At 40.6% G+C, this 26,361-nt stretch overlaps 1 protein-coding gene across 1 annotated transcript in view; it reads right to left on the bottom strand.

Moving 5' to 3' along the window:
• The window catches only part of igsf9bb (immunoglobulin superfamily, member 9Bb), a 147,015-nt gene that overhangs the window by 108,147 nt on the left and 12,507 nt on the right, over nt 1-26,361 (bottom strand). The window contains exon 2 of the mRNA XM_085419952.1: nt 5,028-5,219. Coding sequence (XP_085276078.1) covers nt 5,028-5,219 — 192 coding nt within the window. The remainder of the gene's footprint in view (nt 1-5,027; nt 5,220-26,361) is intronic.

Here is a 26,361-nt window from a genome sequence, read left to right as displayed (position 1 = left end):
GGTTTGCCAGGACAACTTCAGTTCAGTTCTCTCTGTTGCCTACATAGAAGACGACGAAAGTCTATGGAAGCATTTTAAATAATAAAAAAGGAATGAATTTTAAAAAATGTATAATTTTCTTTCTTTCTTTTTAACTCAAGTTACCTTAAGTTAAATAAAATGGAATAAGGGGCTAACTTGACACTCTTATATTATCCTATATATAGGATATACATAGAGGGAGAGAAAGAGAGAGATAATAAACTAATTATTATTTGTGGTTTGTTAAATGATCTTTCAGTTTGCTTATTGATCTTTCATCCATATCTCCATCCTACAGATTCCCATGTGTACCGGAAACATTCTACAAAACTTTGACCCATGATATCTCGGGGCTTCGGAGGTCAGCACTGTACCCTCACAACAAGAAGGTCCTTGATTCAGTTCCACCAGCTCAATGAGGCCTTTTTGTATGAAGTTTCCTGTGAATGATGTGTTCTCTCTCGATACTCTGGCTTCCTCCCACAGTCAAAGACATACTTGTTAGATTACATCATTTTTCTAAATTGGCTTTAGGCATGAATTGTTGTCTGTCTCTATGTGTTAGCTCTGTGACAGACTGGGTTCAGGGTGTGCTTTGCCTCTTGCCTTGTCTCAGCTTAGATAGGCTCCAGCCACACGGTTACCCTGATAAGTAGAAGAAAGTGGACAAATGCATGCATGGAAATATTCTCATGGGAAAAAGATTTAGAGATCATCCATGAGAACACTGTAATTTATAACCACTTCCTTGTATTTCTTTATTGGTCTCTCTCTCTACCTAGTTTAAGCTGCAATTTCTATTGCATAATTATCATTATATGTCCATAAATTCAATTCTGAAGATCTACAAGAAAAAACATTCTATCACTCAATTTTTTCCTTTGTTTTAGTATATAAAAAGAAACTAGCACAATGCTTGTTTCAGAAGGCAGGACAGAGGGACGTGTAGGAAAGACCGCCCCTGGGGTCAGCCAAATGTATCAACCATTTAGCAACTGTCCCAATCTAAAAAGGAAACAATGTAAGCCTCTGTATGTCTGATGCTTTGGCCATGACATTTAACTACATAATAAAAATCACAATAAGCAATTGATGTCAGCCTACATCATCATCAGTAAACCAAGTTATCTCAGTGCCAGTCTTCTTGCTTCAAATACCTTTATTATGAAGCATATATAATGAAAAATATAGAACCTTTCAGTTGAAATTAATGTTTCAGTTTTTAACTGGACAGTCTATGAACAATTGTTTAACAAAGTCCCCACATCACTGCCCCCCACACCCCTCCCTATCAACTCAAATCCTCAAGCTGCATTAAAGGCAGTGAAGTTTTGTTCTCTTTATATTAAAGATGCTAAATCTGATCAAAGTCCTCCAGTCTGTTTTCTCACTGTTGCTATCCTGATGTTAAAAATTGGAACATCCTTTTTTCCCAGAAGAAAAGCATAAGGTTTTTTGCACAGAGGAGGCCATAAGACAGGAGGTGATGATCAGAAGAGGATTCAGTCTTATTTGGCTTTTAAAATCTTTGAAAACAAGGAAAATATTCCCAGTCAAAAGTCCTCACATTTGGCACATGTGATGCAGCAATGAAACAGATTTGCCTCTGATTTATTTATTTATCACATATAGGTGATTCTATTCAACTTCACTTTTAAATAGACTTTTAGTCATATCTTAACATTATCTAGCCCCCTTTCTCTTCCCAGCTCTCTTTCAGTCTTTTTGAGACCATCCATATTTATCTGTCTCACTGCTTTTTCTAAATTATTAAGCTATGGCTTTACTGAGTGTCTGACCTTCCGATGTCTATAGAAATCTGGCTTTGGCAAGCTGTTTTTCTCTTGAAGCTGCAGGATGACTGCAAACACACCTTGGTTATACAGGCTCCATCCATCACTGAAGGTTTTGAGACAAATAGGATAAGATTGCAATAGTGCCAAGAGAGTGTGATTGCCAATCCTTTTTCTTTGTGTCCAACCAGGTGGTGACTCTCTAGCCAGTAGGAGATACTTGTTAACTTATAACACACAAAGTCTCGTAGAGCCAGCCTTCCACTTGTTTTGCACTTACACAGGCGACTCTTTTATATCCTTTGAGTTTTGTAATTCCAAATAAATGAAAGAATTATAACATTCAACTAAGATGAATTGCTAAGTTTTGAAAAACGTATAACAATTGAGGGAGGCAAATCATTTTAACTGTAATTAATCTACCAATTAAGGAAATTGGGAGTGTTATGCAGAATTCATTCCACTTTGGTCTTGAACTTCTCCAATACGGCACCAGAATTTTAATCGCTGGCTCTCTTCTATAGTGTCTTTTATTCTGTCTTTCTCCCATCACCCCCAGCCTGTTGTCCCAGATAGCCGTCCATCCAGCCAGGTTCTGCTGGAGGTTTCTTCCTGTTATTGGGGTGTTTTTCATTGCCACTGTTGCCAAGTACTTGCTCAGAGGGGGTCTTTTGATAGTTTGGGTTTTCTATCTATTACAATATAAATATATTCAATACATGTTGTTTTGAGGCGATTGCTCTAGTGATTTGTTGACATATAAATAAAAATGAATTGTATTACACTGACTTAAATGTGTTAGGTGTAACAAACCTTTTGCCCAAAGGCTTGGAAAACAGGGTCGGAAAAGAACAGATGACTGCACAGATGCTTCTCCTGAAAGACTTTTACTGATAGTTTTTTGCAGCCACTTCAGCCCCTTGTCTCGGTAGCATACTCTAAAGCTCCAGTAAAGTTAACTCCATACAAGACACTGTGTCACCTGATGAAGGGAGATATCATACATCTATTAAGGCTAGAATTTTTGTTTGACTTTCGTTTGCCAGTCTTGGGTATATTTAAGAACTTTACTGCCATTTGGAGTACAGCATATTCCACTTAAACACAGGGTGGCTGTAGCTCGGGAGGTAGAGCAGGTCATCTACTGATTAGAAGGTTAGTGGTTCAATCCCTGGCTCCCCCAGTCTGCATGCCAAGTATCCTTGGATGAGATGCTCTCCAGTGCATCCGTTGCAGTGTAAATGTTAGTTAGTAAGAACTTAAACGCATAGAAGGAAGTGAATGTAGCATGCTGTATGAAGAAAAGCGCTCTATAAGAATCAGTCTGTTTACTTGCATATAGCAAGAAGAATATACAGTAGAAGTAGTTTATAATTTGGAAACAAAGTTTCTATTATATGCTGGGTGCATATTCATATTTCATGCTTAATTGAAGTAGTAAAATTAAAGAAACATGACAAAGGTTAAAGTATTAGCTAGTGAGATGTAGTATTTAGGTGTGTGGGATACATATTTAATCAATATTTCATATTTTATGATACTCGTCTCATTAGTGTGAATTAGCACACACTAATCAGTTAAGACAAAGTGTATGAGGATACAGAAAGATTGCACAAAGCTTCTGTACATTTACTACAATCTTCAAGTCTATCTTACTTTTTTCCCCTCCTGCAGCCTGAGACGGGTAGAATAAGGAATGTTAAGGACACTTTAAAAAGAAACCTTTCACTGCATCTGATGCAGATCTGTAGACTTGTATCTACTATGTTAATTGTTTGTCATTATATTAAACATGTTTTTAATCGATATGACTGTTTTTCACAAACAATACATTGTTGGAGACACCCATGCACACTCTACTGTGGACACAGGGGGACAAAGGGCTCTGTGGAGTTCTAACATACTCGTGGTAACAACTACATGTGAATAGCACAGGTCTGCAACCAAAAAACTGCATAGGACTTTTTGACTGTTTCACTGAAAACAAGAAAAATATTTTTAAAATTCCATCACGTCAGATTTTCTTGCAAAACTCAGGTTTTTAGTTTAATTAAGCGTACAATTTCCCCTTTTAAACTGAAATCTGGTATCCTATACTTGAGTCAAAAAACCATATCCAATAATGATTTCTAACATTAATTTAATATTTCTAAGTGTGAGACTCAAAGGAAATAAAGCGAAAGGAGGAGAGAAAGTTTTCTCAGACAAAAAGAGTGAACATGTAGTGTTAAATATATCATGAAGGAATTGTTTTTTGTTTCTTTGTTCAATTATAAGAAAGATTATGCATGGTTAATTGTAATAAAATATTGACTTTTTTTTCATCGCTGTTGTGCTTTTTTATTGTAAACTCCTCATGTTTTGCAAAAAAAAAAAAAAAAAAGGTTTTTTTTTGCAGACCTGTATAATCATTGAAAAACATATAGTTATTATTAAACCCTTTACTCCCTGGAGGTACTTGTACCAAATCAGGCCACATCACCAAAACTGTCACCAGAGCTGGTTTTAAAAGGTTACAAATTCTCTCCATGTTCACGGGACTTAAATAGATGTAACATTAAATTCTGTTACAAAGTCAGGAGAGCTGCAGTTGAAAAGTTTCAGAAAACTTCCAATAATACAAGTGTTTACTTGACATGTTGCAAAACTTCATTTTATTTAGTTAATTTCCCTTTACACAGAAATTTCAATTTGGAATAATAAGGTAGTCTAAATGAAAGAAACCACTACGATTTTAGCTAACGTCAGCACTAATTGCCTCCTTTCCTAATTAGTTTACACATTGCTCAGATCGAAATGTCAGTTTTTTCTCACGTAGCCTACGTACTACTGTCTGTGTTCTAGAACAAAACACTGAGATAACTTTATGAGATAACTCTCACCACCACTATCTAAAAAAGTGGAAATCTATTTATAGTTCCCAAAATATTCATGGCTGCCGACTCCTTCTCAGCCTGGAAAACTCCCATTTAATCATATAAGAGACAAATGGATGAATAATTTAAGTCAAACGAGGGGGAATTATTTCTGCAATGTAATGATCAGAGGAATGAAATCAAACAAAAGCAAGGGAAAATCCCTCTCACCTCTCATTCAACTCATGTCTGTGGCCAAACATCAAACAAATGTGAACCCATTCAGGTCAGTGAAATCCTGGATTTAGCTTGGTGTCAACTGACTGATGTCTCAATTTCACTGTAATCACTATCTTACCAGCATATTCCGGGTCCACATGAGGAGGGTAGAAGCGAAAGTTGATGAAGAAAGGGATGGGCATTCCATACTTGAACCACTCCACCACATAGGGCTGGCCGTTCAAGGGATGGGAAACGTCGCATCCCAGGATGATGTTTTCTCCTGCACGTGCTGTCACAAACTGGGGCTCCTCTCGCACTCCGTGGGCACCTGTGGAAACAGTAACAGGTAACAGTTACAGGTAAGAATCCAGCTTACACACCGACAGAGTGTAAAGTTCCACTTTGGAATTAGATCCACGATCTGAGAACTTTTTATATGTGGAGTTTGTATGTTTTCCCTGTGTCTGCATGGGTACTACAGCCTCCTCCCACAGTCCAAGGAAATGCCCTTAGTGGAGTCGCGTTACCTGGTGATTCTAAATTGTTCAAAGGTGTGAATGGTTGGCTATCTCTGTGTTAGCTCTGCAACAGACTAGTGAACTGTCTAGGGCAGCAGTCCCCAACCCCCGGGCCACGGATCTGTAATGGTCCGTGAGTCGTTTGGTACCAGGCCGTGAGAGTTGAGGCTCAGGTAAGATAAGATAAGATAAGATAAGATAAGATAGAACTTTATTAATCCCTCGGGTGGGTTCCTCTGGGAAATTCGACTTCCAAAAAAAGCACAGCAACGACCGAAGTTAGTTACAGAACTGTTATATATATATATATACACACACACACACACACACACACACACACACATATATAAATACAGAGACAAATATAAATAAAATATACAAAGGGGATAAATAGAATAAATAGGAATAAAAAATAAAAATACAAGTGAATTGCACATTTCAAGTATTGAGTCTATTGCACTGTTGACTATTTACAAAAAGTATTGCACAAGGTATTGCAGAGTGAGGTGCAGAGGCACTACAGCTTAGTTGTTCCCCCCTCCTTTGTCCTCCTGTCTCCCCTCCCTCTCCCCTCCAGAGAGGAGTTAAACAGTCTGATGGCGTGTGGGACAAAGGAGTTTTTAAGTCTGTTAGTTCTTGTCTTGGGGAGAAGCAACCTGTCACTGAACAGACTCTTCTGATTGTTTATGGCCGTGTGCAGAGGATGCCCAGCATTGTTCATAATGTCCAGCAGTTTCTTTAATGTCCTTTTCTCTGCCACTGTCACCAGAGTGTCCAGCTTCATGCCGACCACAGAGCTAGCCCTCCTGATCAGTTTCTCCAGCCTGGATGAGTCCCTCTTTGCTGTGCTGCTCCCCCAGCACACCACAGCATAGAAAAGTACTCCAGCAACCACTGACTGGTAAAACATCCTCAGGAGCTTCCTGCAGATGTTAAAAGACCTCAGCCTCCTGAGGAAGTACAGTCGGCTTTGGGCTTTTTTATACAGGTGCTCTGTGTTGCATGACCAGTCCAGTTTATTGTCCACCCACAGCCCGAGGTACTTGTACTTGTTGACCACCTCCACCTCCTCCCCCTCTATCTGAACTGGCAGTGGACCTTCTCTGGACCTCCCGAAGTCCACAACCAGTTCCTTAGTCTTTGAGGTGTTGAGTTGCAGGTGATTTGTGTGACTCCATGCGACAAAGTTCCTCACCAGACTTCTGTACTCCTCTTCCTGATCATCCCAGATACACCCCATGATGGCCGTGTCATCTGCAAACTTCTGAATATGGCATAATTCAGAGTTGTAGCAGAAGTCAGAGGTGTACAGGGTGAAGAGAAGAGGGGACAGCACAGTTCCCTGTGGTGCTCCTGTGCTGCTGACCACTGTGTCAGACGTGATGTCCTTCAGCCTGACGTACTGTGGTCTGTCGGTGAGGTAGTCGGAGATCCAAGCCACCAGGCAGGGGTCCACCTCCATCCTGTTCAGTTTTTCCTGAAGCATACAGGGCCGGATGGTATTAAAGGCACTGGAAAAGTCAAGAAACAGGATCCTGACCGTGCCTTTTCCCCCATCCAGGTGTGAGTGGGCTCTGTGTAGGAGGTACAGGATGGCATCCTCCACTCCGACACCCACCTTGTATGCAAACTGTAGTGGGTCCTGGGCATGTTGTACCTGTGGTCGGAGGAGGTTGAGGAAGAGCCGCTCTAGAGTCTTCATAAGATGTGACGTCAGTGCCACCGGTCGGAAGTCATTCAGCTCATTGGGCCGGTTCTTTTTGGGGACCGGGACGATGCAGGATGTCTTCCATAGGGCGGGCACTCTCCCCAGTCGCAGACTGAGGTTGAAGACTCATTGTAGCGGCTCCCCAAGTTCAGCAGCACACGCCTTAAGCATCCTAGGACACACCTTGTCTGGGCCTGCTGCCTTTCTGGGGCGAAGCTTCCTCAGTTGTCTCCTGACCTGATCCACTGTGACACTGGGAGATGTTTGGGAGGAGGGGAGGGGGGGAGATGTCTTGCTGCTGAGAGAGGGATTGGAGGAGGGGGGTGTCATGGTGTCAGGAAGGGGGGGAAGCGAGGGAGGCAGGAGAGTGGGGAGAGGACTCTGTAGTGAAGGTGAGGGTGGGGGGGTTGTGGGCTGGTCAAACCTGTTGAAGAAGTTGTTAAGTTCGTTTGCCTTCTCCACAGTCCCCCCCCACTGTGCTTTTCTTGGTGTTGTGGCCTGTGATGGTTTTCACACCATTCCAGACCTCCCTCATATTGTTCCTCTCCAACTTCTGCTCCACCTTCCTCCTGTAGGTGTCCTTTGCTTCCCTCAGGCAGCGTTTCACCTCCCGCTGTGCTGCTTTCATCTCCTCCTTCACTTTGCTCCTGAAAGCCTTCTTCTTCATGTTGAGGACAGCTTTGACTTCCTGTGTTACCCACGGTTTGTTATTAGGATAACACCGTACCGTCTTAGCAGGGGCGACTGTGTCCACACAAAAGTTGAGGTAGTCTGTAAGACAGTGTGTCGCCCCCTCTATGTCCTCACCATGTGGGCTCAGAAGCACATCCCAGTCTGTGGTGTCATAGCAGTCTCTCAGAGCATCCTCCTTTTCTGGGGTCCATCTCCGGATGGAGCGCGTTGTGACAGGCTGCCTTTGGACGAGGGGTGTGTATTGTGGCTGTAGGTAAACCAGGTTGTGGTCTGACTTCCCTAGTGGGGGGAGGGGGGTGGCTCTGTATGCATCTCTCACATTAGCATACAGTAGGTCAATTGTCCTGTTGCTCCTTGTGGGACAATTCACAAACTGGTGAAAAGCAGCCAGAGTAGAGTCCAGTGTGGCATGGTTAAAGTCTCCAGATATAATAATGAAAGCCTCGGGGTTTTGTGTCTGAAGTCTTGCTGTGACTGTGTGTATTTTCTCACAGGCAGCTGTTGCGTCGGCCCTCGGAGGGATGTAAACACACACACAGATCACATGACTGAACTCCCGAGGTAGATAATATGGCCGCAAGCTAACAGCTAGCAGCTCCAGGTGTGAAATGTATGGTTTTTATCGTTAACTCGGTTTCCCTGGGTCTTTTCCCGTGTTGTACTCATGTCTCTTATTTTGAAAGAAATATTTACATGTTACCATAGCGATCAGAGAGCATTAAGGGCCAGAGAGGAGGACATTACTCTCAATGTTGTTGGCGCATTTCAGGAGGACACTGCTAATAAAGTTACACGATTACACAGTAAAGACGCATTTATTATTATATTTACAAAATACCACCGTTTTTGTCTCAGTCATATCATTTTATTTTGTTGTATTTATCCGTGACACCTTAAAGGCCAGTCTGTGAAAATGTTGCCTGACATCAAACCGGTCTGTGGTGCAAAAAAGGTTGGGGACTGCTGGTCTAGGGTGTACCCTGCCTTTCTCCACTATGGCACCATTGATAGGTTCCAAGATGGATATTAACATGTCCATGTGATAGCTGTTGGCATATAAATCAACAAAGATTTCTACACTTGTCTCTAAAACAACAGGTCAGGCTGTATGTGTTTCAGTTGTTTAGTTATTGTAGCCTTTTATATACCTTCTTGTTTTTCAGTTTATTAGACACTTTAACTCCTCATACTTGCCCTTTAGCCAGATAAGGAAAAAAAACAGTCATTGATATACTGAGCTTTCTTCATACTACAGGCCCCAGATCATTTATAAAACATAGTCTACCTGCACACTATTTGTCACAACAATGTAACAGCCCAAACCTTATGCAAGTGTTACAGCTCAGGCAGCCATGGCAGTTAGATGCTCAGTAGCTGTCATGGCTCTAGTAGTATCTATTAGACTTTAGTTTTTTTCTGCTATCAACATTGTTCCTTGATATAGTTGTTTATAGTAGTATTTTTTTCCCCATATGTTCTGTGCTTAACTCTAGTTTTCTGTTATTTTGAATGGTCCTGTTTTGGTTCTAATACAACTGTTCGTTTTAAAAAAATAAAAAATAAAAAATGTCGCTCCGCTCCATAATAGGCTAATGATGATCTGTCTCAACCAGCTCATTTGACTGACAAAGTTCTCAATCTGGAGGCTATCGTGACATCAGCCAGTTTGAAGTAAACAACAAAGGTGCCTGCTAAGCTCATTCCAGTGGTTTAACAGAAACGCCACGACAGAGATGGTTGAGATTAGCAAGAAATGTAGCAAAAAGCTGTTTAGAAACAGAGTTCCACCCAGGAAGTGAGTGTTTTTGTGTGATAACACAAACCTGGGCTCAGCTAAAAATTCCATCACTCGAGATGCAAAGACCACCGGTGGCAAATCCAATACACAACCAAGGCCACTGGGTGGTTGATAACAGCAAGATTAACAGCGCTTTCAGACACATGAATGTGATTTATCTTGTGAGAATCTTTTTCAACTGACAGAATGTGAACAGACAAAAACATGAAAGAGGTGATGTGACAGTAATGTCCCTGATGCTCGATAATGCCCGGTCCTTTAAGGTTTTTCTTTAAGCATTCGCTCTGTTCACTCAGGACCGGAGCAGTCCGAGTCAGTCTGTGTGTCTGTGGGCTAGGCGCTCACATTGATCCCAGGCTAATTACCATGTAGCTTGGTTTTATGAGCGGAAACCCGGTGTGGTAGCATTTTACCAGTCAATACAGCTAATCAGATGTACTCACTGCTCATTCCTCTGTGGCCAGTAAGGAAGCCGGGCAGGCAAACACAATCTACTGCGCACAGTTGATAGCCTGCTGCCCGTAGCGCTTCTAATTATTGAAATCAAACAGTGGAAGGCAATGTGAGCACATGGAACCAACAGGATTTTATCTACTATGTACAAATAATCAAGGGACAGCTCACTAGTGTTAGTACTGTATTCTGTAGAAAGACCTACTACAAATGTGAGTCAGCAAAAATATTTTCAGACACTGATAAAAAAAAAAATGCAGTCACTGTTATTACTGTGAGCTGAAGCATCAACTGCTGAAATATTTAGAAACCAGTGATTTGGTGAGTGGATATACTGTCTCAACCTAAAGCTCAACCTGGTCCCACACCAGCACTATTCATTTTTTAGTTAATTTAAAAGTAGTCCTACAAAGGACTATAGTAAAGACTCTCTATATGTTGTAAATACCAAAGATTACAACTGATTATAACTGTGCTTTATCATCCATGTATTCGCTTCCGCTTATCCTTTTCAGGGTAGCAGGGGGTGCTGGAGCCTATCCCAGTTGTCATAGGGCAAGAGGCGGGGTACACCCTGGACAGGTCGCCAGTCTGTCGCAGGGCTAACACACAGGGAGGGACAACCATTCGCACTCACATTCACTCTAAATTGTGCATTCATACCTATGGGCAATTTAGATTTTTCAATTAACCTATCCCCACAAGCTGCATGTTTTTGGACTGTGGGAGGAAGCCGGAGTAAACCCACGCAAACACGGGGAGAACATGCAAACTCCACACAGAAAGACCCTGCTGACCTGATGGTGGAATTGAACTCAGGACCTTCTTGCTGTGAGGCAACAGTGTTAACCACTGTGCTGCCCTGTGCTTTATCATATTTACCTGAAACCATTCACCAATGTGTTTCATGCAGAGGTGCTGAGTATTTATCATGAAGTGCAAGTACTGTTAGTGGAAACAAGCAGAGAGTGAGCTGTATTTCCAGGCTAAAATTAAAATAATGAAGAAATAAATATCTCCACAAAGCTGTTCAATGCAGCACAATGTGGAATAATGTGGAAAAGGACACGTTGGCAAAAAAGTTTGACCTTCTGTTGCTTTCTTTGGGGGGAGAAAGATGTCACGATGGAAACAGAAGAATCAGAAGCAGAATGATAACACATGAGCCCACCTCTCCTTCGACAGTGGTGCCGAGTGCAACAGTAAAGAAAAGGTCGGGGCAAACAGCTCGCAAAAAACACACAGATATTAAAAGGATGCTTTCTGCTTCAGCCCCATCATCAGACTGAAGACCTCTCTAGTTTGCAGTTACCAATATGTGTGTTTGTTGTGCAACACACCAAAACAAATCACATTGATCTAGTAATTGAATATTCATTCAAGACCAGCTATAAATTCTCAACAGCGTTAACCCAAATTAAGTCTTCAGCCAACAGCCTGAGCTTTCAAATGCATATTAAGGCTGGAGGAGGGAAGCACGCAAAGCTTCCACAGTCACCTTGAACTGAGGTCACTACGAAAAGCAATTAATTGTGTAAGTTTAGCACTGAACAGATGATATTTATCATATAATTAGACCTAATCGTTACTGTCAGACTAATGAAATATAAAACACAAAGTGAAATGTAAATCAACAAATATGAGGAGAGCTAGGCTTCCCTAAACAGCGTGGGGTATCTCATTGAGTGATTTATTACCAGGATAGGCCTTTCATTTCCCATAGAATGCATTAAATAACACATTCATGTGCTACATACAGAGTATCTTTATACAGCACGACTGAGAGGCAGTCAGTGTGTATCAGAAGCAGCCTGTGGATTCGTGGTTTGATGTGTGTTCTCATGCTTGTTGGAAGAACTGGCTAATAACTGAGCGAGTGTGATTTTCCTATTGGTGCACCCCACACCTCTGCAACCCCACCCCCTCGCTAACACACACACATCTGCACACGCACTACCTCTAGCAGTGCTATGTGTTGATTGGCTGCTGGTGACATCATCACAGATAGCACAAAACAGCCCCCTTGGAAGGTATGACTTCACTGTTTATAACTGATGAGACAGAGAGGAGCAAGAGACAGACAGTGAGTTAAATCCCCACCACCACCGTAAGGGTTTAGCTCATTTACAATCAAAGACCCAGGGGAGGATACTGTGGCAAGGTAAAACCACTGAGGTGTGCATACACATACATACACACAGCTCCAAGAGTGTAGGCAGGGTGGAACAAAAAGGGAGGGTTCAGGGTATTGTTGCCAGGAGGACTGTAACGCTTGAGTACAGTAAGTTGCTTCAAAGCCACAATCAGATTATAAAGTATAGTGTTTAATGAAGGGTGACACAACAAGTCAGCAAAGTGTACATGTTTATTCTAATCTCAAAGAACTCTGACGTTGACTGATCACTTACAAAGGTAAACTGTTTTGTTTTTTTATTTCAATGTGACTAAGGAAAATGTAGGTAGACTATGATTGGTACAAGGAGAGAGGTGGCTGATATGACGGGGAGAAGGAAGGTAGATATAGTGGGAAAGTAATCCCAGTATTATTGGAGATGGGTTCAAGCAGTTCTACCATGGTGTAGACAAGAAGAGAAATGGAGTAGGTGAATAGAGGGACAGACAGGATATTCAGTTTGAAGTTGGACAATAAAGTTATGATGCTTAATGTTGTCAGTGCATATGCCCCAGAGGTTGGACCTTGCTGAAGAGGAGGAGGACTTGTGGATGAAATGATAGTGTCTCCTTGAGGAGAGATTTCTGACTGGAGAAGATTTCAGTGGAGGTGTAGGTGAACAGAACCGGGGTGATAACGAGGTTCTGGAAAGGTATGGTGCTAAGAAGAGAAATGCAGAAGGCCAGACAGTAGTGGATTTCCCAAAAACAAAAAAAAAGGATTAAATGGCTGTGGTGAACACGTACTTCAAGAAGAGGAAGGAACAAAGGATGACTTATAAGAGTGGAGAAAGTTGCACACAGGTGGTGCAAAAAGTGCGACCTAAAAGTGATAGGTGACTGCAAGCGAGATTGGGCAGGAAAGGATGTGCAGCAGGTTACACTGATTAAGGATAGTGATTAAAAAAAAGGACTAATGAGTGAAGATAGCGCATTGAGAAGAAGCACTTTGAGGAGCTGGTGAATGTAGAAAATGAGAGTTAGAGGAGGACAGATGGAAATCAGTTAGTGAACTAGTAAGTACAGTGAAATAGGAAGGAGGAAGTGAGGGCAGCTTTGGGAAAGATTTATTGAAGCGAGCAGGCATAGAGTTGTTCCAGCTATCTATGTCAGTTTCTAACTCCAGTATCCAGATGGATGAGTTCTGCAAAACAATAAATAAACGTTTAAAAAAAAAATCACTGCAACAACAGTTTTCATGATGGGGCAAACTATCCACAGAGGCCAATACGGCTTTTTGCACCAGGCAGTAAACATGCTTTTTAATGCTGTAAAGTGGGGTATTATAATAGAGAAGCGAATGGGAGCTGGATTTAGCCTCCAATGGCACCAAGAGGAACTGCAGTTTTTTAGCTCTGGAGGTTGCCCATGTACTACAAACAGAATCCAGTGGAAAATACAAGTTTGTAAGAGCACACTTCTTTCTTCCTATTACTTGCATGACATTCTCAATGTAATTATTTCTAAACTCATTTTAATTCAATTTCTTTCTGCAGTTGCAAAGAAAGCAAAAAAACTAAATGTAACATATGTGTGTTACAGGTGTTCTCTGGTTCATATTCCAGTACACAGCAAAGTGACAGTCAAAGGTTAACTGTTTTTTCCTGGAGATCATTTAACAGTATGATACACTGTGACACTACAAATAGGTTTATCGCCACAATGAAGTCTCACAGAAAGGAACATTTCTATATTTCTATATTTATACATGGTGACAAAAGAATCCATGCATAAAAAAAATCACTGAGGTGCAATAAATAAACAATACAAGAATAATGCATTCTCAACACTGTAGTATCTGAGCTGAAACTCTGATGACAGTGAGCATACTCAGGCCTCTCAGCTGTTCCCCTTGGTTTGTTCCTGGCGCTGCCACAACAGCAGCAACTGTCCACCCTTCCAAGTGTCTACATAATGTTGTACACAGTACAACATAAACTCTTTTTAGCTACATCCTATTATGCTTGCACCTTCTTTCTGAATCATATTTGAAAGTTGAACTTAGCATACTGTGGTGGTAATAAAATGACAGTCCTGTGAAATGAATGGAAGCATTATTAATCATGCCAGTCAGCCCATAAGCCCACACTCAGAAACCCTTAATAAACATGAAGCAATTATTTTGAGTACAATGGAACTGAAATATATCAAATCAAAGGTTTATTTATTCAAAGTGCTTGCTATAAGCTGTAAATTTAATTTGACCAGATTACATTAAATTTAACCTTTTGCATTGAATTTTGGAACAAATTTTACATGTTATTAAAATAATTAATTAAGCATTTTGGGCAGAATTTAGTGTGGAGCACATATTGTACAACAAGGGATATAATATTCCACCAATGGCTACAACAGAACTCACTGAATTCGCAGGAATTTAAGAGTAGCACTTCAATAGGATGCCACTGTTGCAACAAGTCAGTTCATAAAATGTCTTTAGATATTCCACCATCAACTCTAAGTGGTATTATTGCAGTGTGGATGAACTGAGAAGTAACTCAGTGATGAAATGGCATACCACACAAAGAAGAAGTCGCCAACACTCTGCAAAATCAAAAACTGCAGAGTGCAGATTAACATCCATGTAAAAACTGTGCATCGGGAGCTTTGGTGCATGGGTCGAGAAATGAGTTTGAAGTTGTAAAATGAAGGGGAGATGTTGATTGTCGTCTGTGCATATGGCCAACGGGTTGGATGTCAGTTAGAAGATATAAGATATATATATAATATATATTTCACTCGCTGGGCTCACGTCCTCATTTTATGTTTGACAGTGTTTTTGTAGGTAAAGGTGAATGGCTTGGACATAAATTGAGCTGCTGGTTGGGGAAGGCCTCGAAGGGACCTGGCAGATCCCCATGTACTAAACAGAAGTGAAGAAGATAAAGAATTGATAAGGGGAGGTAGGGCGGGGCATGTAAACAAGAATAAACAGCTTATCGGACTGGGGGAGCCTATATAGATGAGAACCGCAAGGAGCGTGTTTGGTGGCGTGGTCCCACTCTTAAGTGTTAGATGGAGTAAAGTACAAACCCATGCATCCTTTATTGCTCTCTATTATTATTATTGTTATTTGGTGGTAGTGGCATTTAAAATAGCATTTACAAATAGTGTATATTAACTCTTAATATTTTTCCTTAGATGCCCAACAAATATGTTAAAATTTTAAAACAGTATCGAAATGTCTTCAAAACCCAAAACATAGGAGCAGACAAGAGCTTGACATCAAACACAAAACAATAAAGTTAAGTGTGCACAACCATGTGAACTGCAGTGTATTTGTTGTGAAAGGAACAGTGAAGAACAATGCAGTCTAAATCTGTGTACTGGAAGAAAGATGTAGGAAAAGGAGGAAAACTGAAATCTGCAATTGCAAAGTCATATCTACAAGCTAAGGGGAAAAGCATAGCTCATTGGTGTTTGTCAGCTTGTGCTCCAACCCTCCAATACACAAGGGTGGCTTAAAACACTAATGCTACCAAAGGATGGGAGACTTGACCTAATTCTGGGTCTTGGGCTCTCATCCCTCATCATTTGAATTTAAATATCTTTCCAGTGTGCATGCAGCAGCATCTGGTTCACCATGAACTGAATGTGTTGCAGAAAGTATTTATATTGCCTAAAGCTTGACGAGTTTGACTACGACAAGCTTTTAATTCCAAATACATACTGCTTTCAGTCCACGCAAACAACCGAAGCCACCGGTTAAAGTGACCACACCTGGCAAAGACTTTCAGCCAGCTTTTTTGATTATGAGGCTCCCATTTACAAAATGTCTTTAAATCCAGTCCACTTTTCCTGGCACTGATGCGCTGATGCATGTCATGTGTTGATTCCAAGATCATCAGTTCAAGCTCAACTACAATGTGCGACTGCCTAAATGGACAAGTCAAATCCCTTCTGGACAAAGGTTTTATTATCTGACGAGAAAATGACTGTTTGGCAACAATGACAGAAAGTATGTTTGGAGTAGTTAAAAACACTATAGCGACTGTCAAACATCATAGAGGGTGGGAATCCTAAAGAAGGAGGACGATTTCCAAGTTCTTCAACTTCACTTCAAATAAAACAGATGGTTGAAACATGGACACAATTAGGCATTTCAGCCGGACAATGATCCCAAACACACATCAAAACTGGTTTTAGAGTAGCTAAAGCAGGCTAACATTAAGCTTCTGGGTTGACTTTCCCAAAGCCCGATCACAGCCTTATTGAAAATTTGTGGACTACACCTAAAAGCCAGGTCGATAACATGAAACCAACCAGTTTAATCGAACTTTCTCAGTTCTATTGGTGAAACATCCAACCAGAATCCCATCTCGACCTGAAGTCTTTGGCTGCAAAGACATCAGGTCGAGGCGTAACTTGCTAAGTTACATCAGTTAACCAAATATCGCTTAGCAATGTTAGTGTGAGTATACTATTTATACCTATACAACCCTGTGTGGATTAGAGAAAATCCAAAATAAATTCAAACTTATGCACGCAGTTATTATTTTCTGCACAGCCAGCTGAAGTCGCAGCTAGCAGCAGCCATGACGTCAGTTTGACAGCAAATTTTTTTGTACAGTGCCATTTGTGCAAGGAACAGCAAGATGGATATAAAATGGTCCATAGATTTGTCTGTGAAGTGTCTGTGAAGAGGACAAAGAAGTGTGTTTAAGCCTCTTACCTCCTGCTGACCGTCAGGAATTAAGGCCAAACAGCTGAGGGTAGATCAGCAGACATTCAAGTTAAAGAATGTTCATAAAGAAGCAAGGGCAAACAGCTCTATGACTATTTCACTCTTTAAATACTGACAATTTAATAAACAAGTCTCTATTTCAGCAGGCAGATCGTGAAAACACCACGTTCATTATGTAAACCCCAGATTTCTTTACGCTATAGTTTCTGTATTGTCTGTTGTTTTCGTGCCTGCAATGTGTGATCAACCTCTGGCAAACCTAGATCTTTGGTGCAATTTTGTTTGGGAAGATGTAAACTCTCTGATCAAACTGCTGTTTCAGGAGGGTAATGATGGAAAACTCCCAAGTTAATCCTGGCACAAACCTAAATGAAGTGAAGCAGTGTATTCTCATCAAGAGAGGGATACACAGACATTTTTGCATCTATTCAGCTATCAGCATGTGTTACATGTTCCACTCTTTTTCTCTTTAAGTAACTTTAAACAGGTCAGGATCACATTCCACCACTGGAGGAAGTACATATGTATTTCAGCCCACCGTGTTTTTGGTAGGAAATTAACACTTAGGCAGGTTAAAGACACTGTTCAGCATCCACATCTAAGACAACTCCTCAAACAAAGTCAGACATTTCCTCTCAGACAGATGTAAGGAATGTCGAAAGTGCTGTGTAACAGGTGTAGTCGTTATGAGTCTACATTTTGCAAACACCAATCTGAATCCAGGTATTTCTCCGGAGCCAGGGCCCAGGGAACGGATTCAAATAAATTCGACACCCCTGCTCTTGTGTATCAGCCCACACAGCAGTAGTGCGTGTGGGCTTCTCCCATAATTAGCAAATCCCCACATGAAAATACAAAAAAATAAAATAAATGCAGCTCTTGAAGCCTACAAATACTTTAATAATTACTTAAAACAATATCAGTCTTACAGCGAAGGAATGAGGGGGAGTGGTAGAGGTAGAGCAGGTCACCTAATAATCAGAAGACTGGTGGTTCAATCAATGGCTGCTCCAGTCTGCATGCCAAATATCCTTTGGCAAGATACTCCATGTGTGAATGTTAGAAAGCACTTGATCATTGAAAAGGGAGCTTGTGTGAATGGGTGAATGAGGCATGTTGTATAAAGTGCTTTAAGTGCTCAGGTATAGTAGAAAAGCCCTACATAAGAACCAGTCCCGTTACCAAAGCTCACAGAAGTGTGACAAAACACGCAAAATACACAAAATGACCAGCACTGCTCCTGTGTGACTCAGAACATGTTACTTAATTGCAAGATGTTTGAATTCTACTGTAATTTACTATTAGGAAACCACATTTAAAATGTAAAACCGATTTAGGCAACATATATGCTGTCGATGTGTAGCTTTAAAGTTTTCATGCTTTAAGTTTGATCAGGTTTTCTCTTTACTGCAGCCAGTGACACCCCACCAGCCATCTCCAAACGCAGATTTGTTTGGTTTACCCCAGACCTTCCCTGTATTGCCTTGAGTGTCATCAGCTTTTTAGAAATCCTTACAGCTTAGAGATTTACTAATAGTCTACACCAGAAACGCTTTGCTGTCATTAAAAAGCTGCTCTAGCTATATCTACTACGGCTGGGCAATAAAACGATAAAGATAATTATGATAAAACAACTTTTTCTCCATAGAAATATGACACATTGTCAACATAAAGTTGGTAGAACTCATTCTGTCCATGTTCTGACGGACAACAAGAAAGGCAAATGACAAAGAGAATCATGTCATGCCAGTTAGCAGCTCTCATTTTTCAGATGACACTTTCACAGATGCACATGGAGTATAAAGACAGAGCTAAACAGCTGTCTACAATATCACATGAGCCTCACTGCCCACTTCATTGAAATACTACTGTCTTTCTTTACATTTTAATTCAGTTCAGTTCATTTTATGTTCAGTTCACATGTTTGTGCCTTCGCAATCAGCATGAGCTTATATATTTACCAGAAGTAGAAGTAGGATCAGCAGGTATAGTTTCCCTCTTCCCTTTCTGATTGTTGGGGATTTTCTCTGTATTATTGTTGGGATTTTACCTTGCAATATAAAGCGCCTTGAGGCGGCTGTTGTTGTGATTTGATGATATTAATGTAACAAATCCAGATAAGTTTGTGAGACTGACATTTGAACGATGAAGAGGAGGAAAACTGTCCTGGTGAATGATAGGATATAATCTTTTTCAGATATGATCATCTACAGTGGATTTCTTTAGCTGACATGAGTCTACAGTAACAGTAATTTGTATTTTGACTCCATTAGTTACTCCAAAAAAGTAACAGTACTGTAACTTGAATATATATTGATTATGTTTTTTATCTTTAATCAGTAAATTCTTACTCACATAACATAGCCAAAAGCATGCTTACTGTACACTGTTGTTTGATTGTAGTGTGGACACAGTTTTGTGGGGTGGAGTGGCCTGAACAGTCTGCTAACTATGTACCAAAGCTACACTTTACAACAGTTGGCTATTCATCAGACAAAAGGTCACCGAACTGCTGGAAATGCTGAGCATTCTATATGTAGGACATCTTACTAACAGCAGTTTTGTACTCCTCTCACGATCGAAGCAGGTGATAACCAGCGTTGTGCCAATTATCTAGGATTAGTAATTTTAGGCTCTCTGAACCATGATAGTGCACAAAACTCCAAAGTCAAATATCCTTGTGATATAGGCCCTTTCAAAAACAATCACTCTGAATGTGAAACAAACTTGTTAATCCTGCTTTGTAAATCCCTTTTATCGTGTTAAACTCCTAATTCTCTGTGCAGTAGCAGAAATTATTTTTTTTATTTATTTATTTTTTTGTTGTCCCGTTTGGATCTTTAGCCATCAGAATTGTTGTCTTAAGGCCAAGAAAGATGCCAAGCAGATTTATTTTACCAAGTGGATCATCATGGCCTTGCCATATTGGTCCATTTGATTGACCTTTATTATAATTATGTATTTATTTTATTTTCGGTTGCTACAAACGGGACAGACATGACTGGGGGACAGGACAGGGAGAGAGAATGAAAGAAAGAGAGGGAGAGAAAGAAAACCAGAGGGGAGAAGAGACGGTGAGAAAGGGGAAGAAAGAAAGAAAAACAAACAGAACACCTGGATCACCTGTATGGAGAAAAAAAAACAGAAGAGAAAGCAAACAAAAAAAGAGCAACATAATAAAAAAACAGCACCATCACAATAAACTAGCTAGCAGTAGATAACAGTAGATACTAAATAATAAACGATATTGTGCCGCACGCAAGATAGACAGCGCACAATGTGCTTTGAGGCAACAGCCAAGAAAGGTGTAGTCCGCGTCTGTGAACACCCATGTGTACACCTGTGTGCACACCTGTGTGGATCAGCATGCTTGTATTCCAAAGGTTTCTCCATGTAACGATCTGCTAGGGAGTGTGGGGAGCCACTTATCACCTGCTGGTAGCGACAGCTCTGACCGGAGCTTGGTGTCCTCTGCAATTTAACGCCGGCTGATGGGCCAACACAACAGATGTTTCTATCTTTGAACTGCATACATAAACACAAATGTAAGTTTTCTTTCCTTCTTTAAATAAAACAAAATATATTTTTTCTATTATCAGAGAAAATTATGCTATGATGACAACACCACTGGAGTGCATTGGGTCTCATCGGCTGTGATGCATACTGTTCAGTAACTCTGTGTGGTGTCACATTAACTTCTTGCAGCAAGTCAGGAGCAACAAGGCCACACAGACAAAGATTTTAGTAATAATAGATCCTGAGCATCATCAGACCTGCATCCAACCTGCTTTTTTCAGTGTATTCTCCCTGTATTAACATTACATAACCTGGAGGCCCTGCTGCTCCAAAACCACTCGCTGTTCTTTTTGGCTGCTGCTGAAGATTACACTAAGGCCTGGTGTAAGCACTGAGCATTAAGCTAGTTTTAGAGGTGAATGCGAATCAACAGCACTCAGCTTATACGGTGCTGTGTTTTTCCCAATATTACATTTCAGGTTAAATATTACACAAAGATAACCAGAGTAAATAGAAAACGCAGTTTTTAAAGAAGGATTTAATATATTAAGGGAAAAAAACAGACCTACCTGCACCTTTGTGAAAAAGTGATTGTCCCCTACACTTAATAACTGGTTTCGCCACACTTGGCAACAAGAACTGCAATTAAGCATTTGCAATAACTGGCAATAAATGTTTCACATCACTGTGGGGGAATTTTGGCCCACTCTTCTTAACAGAAACGTTTTAATTCAGCCACACTGGAAGGTTTTTGAGAATAAACAGTGTTTGAGGTCATGGCAAAACATCACAATCAATTGACTGGCCCATTCCAAAATCTTTCTGTTTTTCGGGTGGTGGGGGTTGTTTTGATTGTCCTGCTTTTAATATGGTTTTTTGTTTTGTTTCGGGTCATTCAGAGGTGCTGTTGCTGGTGTCTTTCCAGTCACTGTCCTGCTAAAATACATAAGCCAAGTGAGCCTGAGCTCCAGACTAGAGCAGGGCGATATGACCAAAAATATTTATCACGATATACATTTGAAAATTTGCGATAACGATATAAATGACGATATAATTGACACTAGACAAAATACTTTACAACTCCACAACTTTATTAGTGCAAAAGAAACCCATCAATGTATTTTCACTTAAACAAGCAGCTGTTTTTTCTGTGCATTAAAGTTGTAAAATGTAACAGTTCAAATGCAAATTCCTTGCTGACAGTTTAACCAAAGGGCAGACGACGTATCCTCAGCATAACCATGTATAATATCCACAAAACTTAAAAAGAGGTTATACACACACAATACGGTAACATTATGTTGAAGCGCAGTATGTATCACTCCGCGAGGCTCCTGCCTACGATAGCCGTAATGCTCCGACAATCCATCAAGCGGTGTGGGTTCGTAGCTTAGCAAAGTCGTGCTAAAACATTTGACAGATTTTTGAGCGCCGTGTACATAAAATCGTTTCGAGGTCAGTAAACACAACCAGAATTCATACATAAGGCACACGGGATTATAAGGGCCACTGTCGACTTTCAGAAAAATCAAAGGATTGATTTTAAGTGTGACGTATTTCCAAAAAACACGGTAATAACGACGGCCCGCTAGCATGCTCTACCAAAAATAGTGCTTTGTTGTGTATCTGACGGATGAAAGCTAAACCAGTTCCACCACTGAAGCTGCAGCATTTTTTACAAACCAATTCTGGTTCATCTGTTTCACTCAACGATCTGCTTTCGCCCTTCTTATTCTCCATATGAAATGCTATGTATTGTATTCACAAATTTAACATCCTAAATTCATGGTTTTTACATTTTTATCTTTTGCACTTGGCAGGGAGTGCTGTAATGTTTTCCCTTTATGACAGGGAGTACTTCTTACAGCCATGGATAGTGGCAAGAGGACAGGACAGTTGAAAGTACTGGGGAAGGCGTGCAGTAAATGGCCTTGGTGACAGATTTGATCCTCTACATTAGTCAAAGTGTCTTTCTTTGTCTCCCTTTGAAGAAATTTGCTTTGGACGGAGCAACACCACCCAGACCCACTGCACTCCACATAGTGCAGTGGGTAAATAAATAAATAAAGATACACATTACTCTTTACAAATTAAAGAGTTGTGTGTAATAAATTAGGTTTTTTTTTTGAGCAACAACAGCAACACTGGTTCCAACACATTATTATTTCTTCTTGCCAGGTGCTGGCACTTGGTCAGGACCCGTATCGTAACTGAAACCTACAAAAGTCTGTGTTAGGAGTCAAAGCAGGAGACAACCAAAGCAGTTGAAAATCTGCTCGGTAACAAGTTTGTTTATTCCAGAGCTTAAACAAGTTAAATATTTATCTAAACTGCTTCCTCTTGCTGTGTGTATATATACAACCCACTCTTCTGTCTGACCCACCAAACAATTAGTAATTAGTTTCATAGCATCCAGATAGCACTACAGTGATGTTGTGCTACATTACATTGAACCAAATCACTGAAATAAACTCTTTTACAATCAAAAACACACATTAAGGCAAAAACAGACTTTCAAGCTCAACATTACATGGCCTGCTATGATGACAACACCACTGGAGTACATTGGGTCTCATCATCTGTTTCAGATGTTGACTGTCTTAATTACACTGAGCTGACCCACATACTGGAAACTGACGCTAGCAGCACGCTTGCCAAGAAGTAGTTAAGGGCAAGATTTAAATAAAAGCACTCACTACCAATTAAAAAAAAAATAGTGTGATCTCATATACTTCCATAATCCCTGCGATACATCAGATAAGTGAAAACATTTCCCCCACACATAGACGGTACTCATGTACAGCTGCCGAAATGCCAGCTTAAAGCTCCAGTTTGTTCACCTGTGTCGCTCCTTCACATGTGTGCACCTGCTTACTCAGCAGTTATGCGTGGCTGTCGCTGCTCTGACAAGGTCGTGTCATTAGGATCACTGTAAGAATCACCTTTAACTTTTTCTTTCCCTTAGTCTTGTGATTTTACACACAAAAATTATGAATGGATAATTTAGGAAAAATACAAATACAACATTTGCAACAACGTACTCCAGTTAGATAATAATCCAGGATTCCTGAAAGATGCAGCAAACAAATCCTGCATTGTCTGCGAAACGTGCCCATCAAATGTTCACAGTAAACACATTTTGTCTGGTGGTAGAGGAGATACAGTGCCAGCTGCTTTATATGTCTCTATTTAGACATGACAGCTATTCCCTGCCCACCTTAGGTCCAGAGGGTTCTCTCACTGCTCTGCACACAGGTAGCTCTTCTCTCCATCTCTCTAAAAAGCTCACTGCCTTTCATTCTTTCAATCTCTGCATATGAATGAACGGTATAATAAAGGACGACCATCTCTCCGAGCTGCCCTTGCGTTGTGTACTATATTTCAGTAATCAACACAAAGCATCTTGTGAGAGCTCTTGATTGATCCAGTCTGTGAGAGAATTGTTTCTTAAATGATTTGACTGTGATGGGAAGAAATGTTTCACCTCTACAGAAGATCAAAGAGGCAAGTTGTTTGGGTAAAGACCCAACAATCGGACCAGCCACTGGGCAAAAGTGGGAAGGAAAAACTCCAGAAAGGCAGAACAGCAGTTTGCTTCAATTGAGAACTACATCTTGAATTTTACAGCTACTGATTTGTTTTTTGGATCCACGTCAAGTTCCATCAATCCATATACACCAACACTGTTGCCATGGAGCAGTGAAGGGCTGATGTGTCACGTGTCATATCTAGCATGTAGTCAGTTTGCCTGTTATATACATTTTATACAGGGCCCATGTCAAATAATGCCTCTAGAATGCACATAAGTATCAGGGTGAAGATGTGAGGCAGCACAACTGAGGTATCTTATGGCCCTATCCAATAAATGTTTAATGGGTCTAGAGAAGTCAGCGTGGAGGAAGCTGACTGTGCTGCATCAGTAGGCCACGCTGTAAAATGAGACAGGGGAGGAAGCCAGGATGGTGGGGGTGGGCAAATGTGATATGGAGTACAGGATTCAGAGAAAGTATACGGACTCACCAAGATGTATGTTAGCAGGAAGCCATTACCAAAAACCACACTGCTGCAATAAAAAGCCCCCAAATGAAAATGGGATTGGTATGAAGGATGGTTTTTAGACATGCTCCGTTCCAAATCAGCACTGATATTCAGCTTATTTTCAGAGAAACACACTATACAGTATTTGACTTCAAATGAGCCGCACTGCTCTGTCTGATAAAATGAGTAGAAGTTATCCACTCATCCATCTAACCACTTCCTCTCCCTCACAGCATACACAAGTTTGTGTCTGTAAAACTAGCAGGGGGTGTAAGGTAAAGAACCAGTGCACCATGCACACTGAGATCTCTAAGCAGATCAGGAAAAACAGTGTTAACTCAAGTGAAGGCTTTCCTCGCAAAATGCATTGATTACAAACATTAAACATTGTCAGGATCATTTAGTGGAGTGTCACAGTAACCTTATGAGGCTGAAGGATGTGACAGGTTTGCAAGAGACAACTATGTAATGTCTTGATGGCTACAGAGAAAACTGATAATCCACTTTGTGAGGCAGGTCTCATTTTTCTGCTCCCAAACTTTGTCTTTCAAAGTGTCTCAAAACACACTGATAACAAAACGGTTCTTTTGCCCATCAGGAGCTCCCTTATACTGTGTACATCTGCCCATCCATATACCCCACTGCAAACTCATGCAGCTGTGGACAAAGCGCTAATGACGCCTATAATCTCAGGGACATAACAGAAAAAAGAAAATGAAAGTCTGCAGACAGCAAAGTCCCCAGCAAAGTAGGAGGAAGAGAGACCAAGAACACCTCCAATGTAGGGCAGTTAATTTGATTTTACGCCGTCTTGTGATTTGATTGGCGGTTGGAAAATTCACTTTGTGTATGTGTACGGCCAGGGTTTTGGTATACATTTATTTCAGTCCTCCAAGCAGAAGGACACCTGAAGAAGTTCAAATCAATCCACAGCACTGCTTCATCAAAGGGAAAGACGACTTTCACCTATCAGACAAAAGGTGTCTTTCCCCTTCATCTGATGGGCTTCATCATTTCAGGTACCGAAACCCCCGAATAAAGATGGTGGTAGATTGATGCTAAGGTCTTTCCACAGAAATGATTGGTGTGTCCACAGTGACAGTGACACAAGCCTCCGAGACTGCCTGAATCTTTTGGTAAAATAAACCATCTAATGAAACTGGTAAGGGTCAGAACCGGTTTTTGTAAAGAACTGGTTCTGAGTATTTCAGTTCCTACAATTGGCTGATTTTATTTCTTGTGTCTGAGGAGGAATATTGGCACAGTCTTTTTTTCTTTCTTTTCTTTTTTTACATTTTATTGCACAAACGTGTATCCAGAACAAAAACAACCACATTATACTCATGCTATGCTAAAACCCAGAGTGAGGTTAGCTGAGTGGATGCAGGCCAAAGCTCAGCAGCCAAACCCTGAACTTCAACAGCTAACAAACGGATGAGAAGTCAGGCTGCAGACTCTGTTTCTACCTGTTCATGTTGCTGCAGCAGAATCACTGCGGCAATCGCTTCAAAGTCTCTTTGTGCTGGTTTTCATCTTTGCTCTGTGCTGTTAGCTTTGTGTTCATACAAATATAAATATATTTAATTAATCAACTAATATTTAAGTGACAGAAAACAGGACAGTCTACTTTGTGTTGTTTTTTATTTGTTAGTCTGGATCCACAAGTCACACAAAGCTACATAAATGACTAATGACTAACAACAATAAACAAAGAAAGTCCAAGCTTTGTAAAAATTTCAGCCTGGTGGCACGTAATAACCTGAGTTCAAGTGAAGTGGTGAACATGTTCTAAATATAGCACACAACTAAACCAATACCAAGTTGTGTACTCGTGTTTTTATCCAACGATCCCGTGCAAAAGGGTCAGTGGCAGTATATTGTGATTGCTCA

Source organism: Rhamphochromis longiceps, linkage group LG10 (assembly GCF_057381845.1).
Source record: "Rhamphochromis longiceps isolate RC_006_pf linkage group LG10, R_longiceps_female_GT1.1, whole genome shotgun sequence".
NCBI lineage: Eukaryota > Metazoa > Chordata > Actinopteri > Cichliformes > Cichlidae > Rhamphochromis > Rhamphochromis longiceps.
The sequence above is the reverse complement of the archived record's forward strand: the minus strand, read 5'-3'. Positions and strand labels throughout refer to the sequence as shown.